The following is a 10,000-nucleotide window of genomic DNA, read 5'->3' as shown; positions in this document are numbered from 1 at the left end:
GTCAATCCTAAAGTAGAGCCCCACCAAGAGCAGGGTCCATAATACTCAATCAAGAAATTACAAACAAATTACAAATTTTTGCTGAGGAAATGAAGTTTTTGAAATGCCACTGAAGGGCTTTAACTCAATTCAAACCTAAAGCACCCCCAATCAGTGAGTAAAATCATCTGGCGTTAGCCACAGTAAAATCCATAAGTCTGACTGTCAAGTGGGGAAGGGTTAAGGCTGTTAAAAATAAAAACAATTGCCATTGAACAGAATCAGGATGGCTGAAAGGGGTGCTATTACGGTTGTGTTAAAGAGAACAAATCTCTCTCAGATTCCTCCAAAGTTATAGCTCCAAAAGTTCTATGATACCTTTACTGTAAAAATGCCTTGGGTACTTTCCTTTTTCTTGAAATTTTTGTACAAACCTTTGGGCTGGCAACACCATAAGATCTCTATCAGAAAAGAGACGAAACAGAAAACTGTGAACTTCAGTTGTCGTCTCTGGCCCTCCCATGTTCAACAGCATGATACCTGTCTTTGGTTTCATGTTGACTTCAGCTGAACTAAGACAAAACAAAATAATGTGGCATTGTTAAAAGTTATTAAAATAACACTCAAACTCGCACATTGCATTTTAGGCATTCTCATTGGCTCACTAAATCTTGCCTATTAGCTGTATGATTGCACAAAGCGTGACTATAAAAGATAAAAATTTGTTGCAGGAAGCAAAATGGAATGATTTCCGTACAGGTCCCTACTTGCAGAATAAATTAATTATTCATTCGCGCTATTGTTTTCTAGAAAAATGCATATACCCAAGGGAATCGAATATATACATGGGTAATTTGTATTTACGTGATGATCAAAAGTGGATCTCATTCTCTCTCTCTCGCTCCCTCCCTCTTTTTTTTACCCTCTCTCTTTTCTTTGCCCTTTTTGCTCACAACGTGTCTCTTTCTTTTCGTCCCAGCTTTCCACTTTCGATTCCTTTGTCCTGTCTGTCTATTCCAGATCCCGCTTGACTTTTTCTGTCCTCTTTTCTAAGTATCTCGCAGTCTGCTTTGAACTCCGTACCTCTGTTCACCTCTGTATTTATTGTCCGTCTTCTAGAACACTGAGCTACTGTGTCAAGTTGGTTCTTCACTCCTTTATATTGATATTTCTTTGTAATTCTGGACGACAATTTACATAACAATGATAAGTAATTATATATGTGTGCCGTGCCGACCACCAACAAATGCACTGATTTTGCTTCTTTTGAAACAACGTCACCCCTTAATAATCCTAACCGTAACCCTTTAGGCTTAAGGTTGAGCCCAATAAAATTCTTTTGGAGGTTAATCGAGTATGTATGTGAATGTCTGAATTGCTTGTTTTTTCATCCCCCGTGCTGCACACTTAAAAGAACACTACACGGAAGAGTATACCTCCTTGTGATTGGGGCATCATATATGGGAAATTTTTTATGCACGATTTATTGCAATGTAAAATCTTTGAGTCGACATTAACACACGCGTGATGAGCGACATGTGGAAAGCTTACAATTGCCTACAAGACGAGGGCTATCATCATCTCACAGTTAACCATCGCCTAAACTTCGTTGACCCAGACACGCTTGCCCACACGCAGCGCATTGAAAGTACATGGTGGGGAGTAAAACAAAGTATGCCTCGTACAGGAACATCCGCGGAAGCGGATTCAGAAACATCATTGAGCATATCGCTGATTTGTACAATGTGCGATAAAGAGCCCTCTCTATGCACTGCTCGTGATTCGGCGAAAAGAGCCGTACATTATAAAGGAAAGAAAACAAACCCTCACTTTGCAGTGCTTTGGTGAATTGACAACGAAGCGAAGGACAATTTTAAGAGCAAAAAGAAGGTAGGTACTCAATTTCTGCAAACTTTTATTTGGTCCGTTTGTTTTGTATATGAGAATCTGAGCCGTATTTGTACAAATATTTCTAGAAAATCCATTTCTTTCGCTTATTTCAAAATTGACAAATGGCTAAAATTGCAGGAAAAGTGCAAAAATTAAGTTGAAAATGTTCGATTTTCCGTATTTCAGTTGTTAAGTCCATATAGACTTTAAAAAAAACCTCTAAGAAGAACAAACAAAGCGCTACAGTCCCAAAGGACGTCTACTGTTATCGCTATTGTTTCCTTGAAACAAAGGACCGTATGCATAATGAAGTAGGGACCTGTGCGGAAATCTTGTCAGCAAAATTTCCAAGTATCCAAATATCCAAAGTTTATTAAAGTTTAGTTTAAAAATCATTCCTTTCACACCTCATTGGCTTAATTTACCATTTCAAACCCAATGCTTGCTTATGGAATGTTTTGAAGCTACTGTATTTCTGTCAATAGTACCTCTTCACTACATGCAAATTCCTATAAATCGTGTACATGTACAAATATTTCAAAATAAACCTCTCTTTTCAAAGAGTGAACAATAAGGAGAAACCCTGAATAAAGGACTCATTATGATCAATTGTAAAATAGTTGTGTTTATGTGATAAGAGAAGACCGGCAGTTACGTAAGACTTCATTGTTATGTAAGGGCCTTTTAATTTTCAACAGAGAAGGCAAACTTTGAAGGATTGAATCACTCAAAGTGATTACAGTTGTTTGTTTTCCCCAAAAAAACTTTTGTCGCTTTCAAAAGCTGACACATCATGACGAGGAACTTTTAAAGCTTGTATAATACATTAGTTCACGCAAGTATGGGACGAAGTCAATCAACAACAAACATAATGTACACGGAGCATAGAAACCACTAAAAATATAACTTTTAATTATATAGATTGCTTACGTATCAAACATTTTTGGCTGAGCAACCGCATTGGCCAAAGCTGTAGAAGAGGTAGCGATATTTCTGCATCTCCCTGCATGTGACAAGAAACATCTCCATAAAAGTTGTCGAGTTTGTGACGAAAACTGGAGAGAGACATCTGAAATTTTTGGAAAAAATAATGAAGACAATTCAAGAGACATTCAACCGATATAGTATACATAGAATACCCACTGTAATTTGCCATGACTTTAGAACGGAGTCGAGCAGCCATTTTACCAACACGCGACGCAGAAAATACCTAGGGAAACTGGTAAGGAGTGTTGGCAAATAATATGTGGGCAATATAATATGCTATCACTGCCAAAAGTAATACCACAAAGCATGGCTTAAATTCCTTCAGATATTTCGCCGCAAAACAATGGAACAGTGTTCCAAACGAATTGCGTTTAAAAGCTGGAGGTCTAGAATTTAATAAACAAGTGAGGAATATTGAATAATTACTTAAGTTTTGTAACTTTACATGCATGATATTTTATATTCTTACATTTATGTACATATTTCTTTCTTTCTTAATATTAATTTGTGGAAAACCTGCAAAATAGCTATAGCTAAGCGTTTCTCCCACGTTAAATAAAGATTATGTATGTATGTATGTATGTTGTCGGAATGTAGTGTTTTGCAAGCAGAAAGAGAACAGCAGAGCCTTGGTTGGCGAGCTTTCTAACAAACCTCTTGTCCTCAGATTACCTTGCTATGAAGAAAGAAGAGGAAGAGTTATTAGAACTCGCTGAGGAGAAAGAGAATGAAACACCTGATATAGAAAGCGACGCCCGTGACATTGTTGAAGATGAGTTTGACACAGAGTTTTGGGTTAAGGTAACCAATCTCCTCGTGAATTCCTTAAATATATACATATATATCTATACCTCTTGTACTTAAGTTCATTTTTGTCAAAATATATTTATTGTATTCCATGGCATTCTACATGTAGTGGCAAATAATTCATAGTATTGTCAGGATTTTTGGGCTCAACATTTACCAAGTGAAATTTAAATTATATAACAATAAATAATTCAAATTTGGTGAGAAAATTAGTAATAATTTATTCATCAATACATGTATATTAATGGAAAAAGATATTGGATCTTGGATGTTTGGCATAAGTGAAAATTCTTTTTACATTCTTTTTCTTCCAAAAAATTAAGTCAAAGAAGATTTTATTCATTTGTATAGTTGAATTATAAACAATTAAAATCAAGAAATGAATGAAATTGAAGAGAGGAGGAAAAATCCAAATTCCTGTGTGTGTGCCAAATTCCTATGCCTTTTTGTTATTAAGGATAAAACTAAGGCCGAAAAATGTGCCATTTTAAAGAACCAAAGACATTTCTAGGGTGCCAACACATTAAACTTGAAGCTTTTTATTTTGGTGTTATTTTGCCTTCTTCATGTTGACAAACTTTAAAAACATGTTTAAAAAAATATGTCATTGATAAACTGTTGTCTTGGACCATTTGTTAGAGTGGGCAGGGTTACAAAGCCAGTTGCAAAGTTCAACTGTCCAACATTGCTAAGAAATCTACCTTCCAAAAATGATTTTGGTTCTGATCAAGTGGACAAGTTGCCACCTGAGGTCGCTCACAGGGATGCTATGGCTTTGTTTGTGGGTTGAAATGAAAGTTTAATCTTTGCCAATTCATTCGGATGTGGAATTGTAACCATGGGAACAACTTATCCAGGAATATTAGACTCAATTTGGTGGGCTCCTGAGTATTTTGTGTGCAGCCTTGAGATTTTATTATTATACCATTGACAACCGTGGATTCTGTTACAGTGTACTACATGTAAATTTCTGCTTGTTTTTGCCAAATGAGAATGTACTTGCATAATTATTGCATAGGTTCGCAAAAAGCATGACGAAGGAATTGCCTGGAACAGGGCAGTGGATGAAGTGCGAGTTGACAGACTCATTAAAAAATACAAGGACCATGGAGAATTAGCAACTCAGGATCCCGCATTACTGATGTTAAAAAGATGGCCCAAGGCTGAGCATTATCAGGATAATTCAGACCGTCTACCAAGCCTGGAGCAACTGGTATATGTGACAATATTTTGAATCAAGATGTACCCTTTTACTAGTACTATTAATCAAGGTAGTCCCTGCATCAGTATACAGTATTATATGTATAATCCAAGTTCTTTTGCAATTGCATAAGCTGAAATGTGAATGGGAATACCTATTTCATTCAGTAACAAAATAACTTTTTCTCATAACTCGTATTTCTACTGAATTTGCCTCCACACCTTTCAGATAAATAGATTTTTGGAGATCTTGCTGGAGAGTGAACTTAACAAAGACAACAGATACGAGACATTTAGAGATGAAGAGGACAAAACCAACAGAACTTTGCTCCATTATGCAGCAGAGGTAAATTTTTTGCTTGTTACCAAGACACTTGTGAAGAAATGTCCGGGATTACTAGCATTGAAAACAAAGGCTCAACTACGACCTGAGAAGAAAAGAGCCCTTTTACCTGTGGAGTTGGCCTTGATGGCAGATAATGATGACGTAGCAGCATATTTGATTCGAATGATGTGGCATGAAAGGTAAATTGATTTGAAGACATAATTTATTTGGGATATGTTAGGTTTACTTTTACAAGAGAATGTATGCTCAAGGCTCAGTATTTTAATTTGTACTTTGAGAAATGTTTGGTGGCTGTCCAGAGTTTTGAATCAGAGGAAAGGCTGGAAAGGAAAAGAAATAGCCACAAGTGGGGTTGACAACGAGTGAAGGGGTCCAACATGGCAGCTCTGTAAACCATCACATGCTTCCAGTCAAAAAAGCTAGTCGGGCCCAAATAAGATATCGGCCAACAGGGTGTGGCTAGAATAGTAATGCGACTTACTTATTGGGGTTAATGGTAACTGACATGTAACTTTCTGCCATTCTTTCAATCTTTCTCATAAATCTTTACAATATCTATTGTTCCCCTCGTGATTTTACATGCAGTTCCCAACAAATTACATGGTTAAAATAATCTAAAATAGCAATTACAAAAAGGAGCCCTTTTGAAAATTGTGGCATAGTTCATTTGGTTTCAGTGATGCATGGCTTTCCAGCTTGAAAGAGGTCCCGGCTAGCAGGTTGATCCTTGGTGAGGTACAATGTTGGCATCTGTTCCATTTGTATAATGTTACAATAGCTACCGTAATTAACTTATTGTAAGAGTAAATAACCTGGGAGCTCCGCTCTTCAACTTGGCTAAATCTACAGGCCTTCTGATAGGGTGCGATTAAAAAATGCAAATTATGCGATTTTTTCAGGGCAGATTGTGCGATTAGAAAGGCCAATTATGCGATAAATAATGTAAATTATGCGATTTTTTTCTCAGCAATTTTAAGCTTGTTTTATACGGTTTCAGGTTAAGAAAAACACTTTTTTGCTGCCCTAAAGACATTTTGAACACAAAGGAACAGTAATTATGTATCTCCATCGACATTAGTTGGGATAAATAAAAGTTGAAAAGTTGAAAGGACACAGCTAACACGCCAAATGAATGATCAAGGTGCTCGCCATACCCCCATTTACACGAGAGAAAATAAGCCGCGGCTTTCTCTGGCTGCGGCTTACAGAAGACTCGAATGTTCACCCCGTATAAATGGTACAAAATCTACGTTCACGTCTTTTTCAAGCCGCGGCTTATATTGACCTGGGAATATATATTCGTATAAATAGTTCGTTTTGCGTATTTTGTACACCGTGGCCAGAGTAAGCCGCGGCTTATTTTCTCCCGTATAAAAGGCCCTAATATTGCACGACGAGAAAAACATCAGTCCATCGTCCACGTGAAGCGTACGTGAGGTACTTTCTTGCTCGATTGTGAGCTGTCAGATCGGGCGGAATGTGGGAACTTCCTTCTTCGTCGAAGAAAAAGCGAGCGTTTTCACAACAAACTTATCCATGAGTAAGTTTTTATCAGTTTTCAACGAAAGAAACTACATTTTGCCGAAAAACTTACAACTTCGCTTATTTTTCACAAATCTCTTCTACAAGAGAAGGCAACTGTGTCATTTCAGTGGTGTTTATATAATGGCATGTTTGTGTTGCACCAATAGAAGGAGACTCGTACCAGGTCCCGGACATGAAAAATAAAGCCTTGAACTTCGAATGTTTACGAAATCGAAGGTGGCAAAGGTTTTTTAGCCTTTTTCCAAGATAAATCATCTTAAAAATGGCGTATTTATGCAGGAATTTCTAAGAAACGTGTTGATCGCACCATCGCGTAATATCAGAAGGCCTGAATCTAATATTAGACACATACATTGTATATGGTGGCTCCACCCCTTTATCCCACTTCTTTGTTGGAGCTTGGTTTAACAGGTACTTTAAACCAAGCTCCAACAAAGAAGTGGGATAAAGGGGTGGAGCCACCATATATTTGTCTAATATATATTAGATTTTAATAGCCAAATCTAAGAGCGGAGCTCCCAGGTTATTTATTCTTACAATAAGTTAACCTGGCTTGTCAGGCTTGGATCCAGTACCTGGTCAGGGGCCAACAACTGACCTTGATAAGCTCTAAACTTGAGCCTGCAATATGGTCATGTGATACTGGTCAGCAGATACCATTTTTTGACAGATGTCAATTGACCAATATCAAAGATGTACATGTATGCTGTAAATTAACCAACTGGTGTTAATGGCCGTCTTGATGATCTTTAAACTTGAGTCTGTGATATGGTTATGTGATATGGCTATGTGATACTGGTCACATCGGTGTACATGGAGCGGTGGACGTCCAAACGGTTGTATGGTGACCAAAACCAAATTTTATTTGGTAAGAGTGTTTTCAAAAAAATGCATCATCAGGCTGTCCATCAAGATGCGTGCAAATGAAGTAAACAACCGCAAAAAAACCAGCCAAATGTCCTTTATTTGATTGGATAAATGAAATAACAAGTGAAAAGTGATGACAAGCTAAATTCTCAGACTTTGCATCATGTTGAAAACAATTTCTTTCTTTGAAAAACTCCCATTCCTTCCGTACTTGCTCTGTTCTAAACTGGTCAAACCAGGACACTGCAGTGTCTTACTGTCTCAGTAACTTTTCGCATTCTCTTCACCAAACATGATAAAATGGTGTAATAGTGGAATAATAAAATTAATATTATTACACCAGCTTCAGAAATGGCAGAACTATCATTAATCAAAATTGAAGTGAATTTTCATTACTTCACCATTGTAATGTCAGTGAAAGGTATATTTTGCCTTGAAACTTCAATCTGCTGTGTAACCAATTATTTTGCAATTTTGTTCCATTTAGAGTCCAAAGCCTGTTCTCCTGGCGACCAGGCAATCTAAAGAACCCACAGCCATCTTACTTTAGTTTCAATTCCATTATTCAGAATCCCAGAATGAAGGTACATATGATGTGACTTATTTTGTTGAAGACACCATCGCACCAGCAATTTATTCTTCATTTTCTATTTCCGCCAGTTTTCAGCAATAATTAGTCTTGCATTATCGTAACTGTCTTTTCTCACATAGTGTCAATAAGACTTGAGCACAGCCTTAGTCAATGGTCCCCTGGCTCCTCCTCCATTAACTATGGTGCAACCACAACAATCATTTTAAATTATTAACCATAGCAGAAGTCCTGAAATTCATCTGACTTGTAATCATTGTATGCATAAGCATTTACAGAACTCAAAAACCACTGACTAACTTATCCACATTTTCGGAGTCATGATTCAGCAAATATTATAGAAAAATCCTTTTTTTTTTTAGAAAACTGTAATTGCTGTATTGGATCAGATGGTCAACCCTCACTGGCCCCATCTCCCAAAACGCAAAGACAACTATGAAACTAATGAAGAAGAAGACGGTATTGAAGGAGCTTGGCGCACCATCCCAGATGACCCACTTGACTATCACTTTTATTATCATATCCTGGATGGTGACACAGCAGGACATCCACCAAAGATACTGTCCTCTAAGGCTGATAAGTGGTTGTATAATGAGCAGTTTGACAGAAAGAGCAAGTCTTGCTTGCATCTGATTGCAAAGAGTAAAAACAAGGTGATTATGGGGAGTCAGGGTGGTTTAGTGGTCATCAACCATGCCTCCCACCTCTGTGACCCAGGTTCAACTCTGGCCTCGGGTTGTATGTGGGCTGAGTTGCAGTCGATCTCAATCTGACTCCGAGGGTTTTTCTCCGTGTACTCCGGTTTTCCCCCCTCCTCAAAATCGACTCCCGGCCTACTCCATCAGGCTGTGGTGCTGTGCTCCGAGGTCATACATGGGTCGTGTTCAGGGGCCGAGCGCCTAGCCAGCAGCACAGCTCCTTCGGTCCAACCTCGTTGATCTGTGTCGTTGCGGTACTTTGCGATGGCGATTAGTAGAGACAACTGTTTATTATTATTTATTACAAAACTTAAAATATTTAATCAATAGGACATTTGCATGATGACGCCATTTGACTACAAGTACCAGAATCCTTCAGGTTTCGCTTGTCTCATGTTAATTAGAGCTATTGTTATTTTTATCCCACTGGGAATACAAAATTTAAATATGAAAAGAAAAACAAACTGAATTGTGGTAGTTGTAGTCAAATGCACCATCGTGAAAATTGCCTATTAATCCACTGCTTTTAAGTAATAGATAAAATATGAGCGGGAGACCTTTTTCGCTCGCCGTTCTAAAGCCCCTAAACGTCGGACGCAAATATTTTATCTTGTGAAATGAAACAAAAATTGTCAGGCGGAGAGTGTTAAACATGTTTTAAACTATCGAAAAATAGTAAAAGTTTTGTATGTTGTTAGTAAATGAATCTTCCCTTTTTTTTTTAGGATGCATTGCAGCACCCTGTGGTCCGAATGTTAATCAAAACAAAATGGCAGAGTTATGGGCACTGGTTTCTTTGGTAAGCGGCACATTTTCACTTTTGACCAGGCCCAATTTGTTCAACTTTAGGCTGCATAACTTTATCACAATCCAGAGTATAAATCTCTCCTCAAAATTAGCAGTCGTCCCAGGTGACCAGGAAATTTACCGGACGACTAGTTTTGAGCAAAATGAAAAGCTTTGTTGCCTGAAGAAAAAGCAATGGACAACTCAGCCAAAAATAGAAAATGAATTAGTTAATAATGTAAGCAGCACCTGACTCACTTGTCGCTTTTCTATTGTCAATGTCCGATAGTAGTGTGAAGTTAACAA

General features: G+C 37.7%; 1 protein-coding gene and 1 pseudogene across 2 annotated transcripts in view; one reads left to right on the top strand and one right to left on the bottom strand.

Annotated features, from left to right (window-relative positions):
• The window catches only part of LOC138042057 (ferrochelatase, mitochondrial-like), a 14,484-nt gene extending 11,409 nt beyond the window's left edge, over positions 1-3,075 (bottom strand). Inside the window, exons 1-3 of one of the 2 annotated variants that reach the window (XM_068887796.1) lie at positions 3,013-3,075; positions 2,800-2,938; positions 414-551 (exon numbers count right to left, since the gene is read on the bottom strand). In XM_068887796.1, coding sequence (XP_068743897.1) covers positions 414-551; positions 2,800-2,938; positions 3,013-3,052 — 317 coding nt within the window. In that variant the 5' untranslated portion in view covers positions 3,053-3,075. The remainder of the gene's footprint in view (positions 1-413; positions 552-2,799; positions 2,939-3,012) is intronic. The other variant, XM_068887797.1, reaches the window with a different exon arrangement.
• A 74-nt stretch (positions 3,076-3,149) lies between these two features.
• Positions 3,150-10,000, top strand: part of LOC138042039 (transient receptor potential cation channel subfamily V member 4-like) — an 18,828-nt pseudogene continuing 11,977 nt past the window's right edge.

The sequence above is a fragment of the Montipora capricornis genome, chromosome 3 (genome assembly GCF_036669925.1).
Source record: "Montipora capricornis isolate CH-2021 chromosome 3, ASM3666992v2, whole genome shotgun sequence".
NCBI lineage: Eukaryota > Metazoa > Cnidaria > Anthozoa > Scleractinia > Acroporidae > Montipora > Montipora capricornis.
This window is presented reverse-complemented; position numbering and strand designations above follow the sequence as displayed.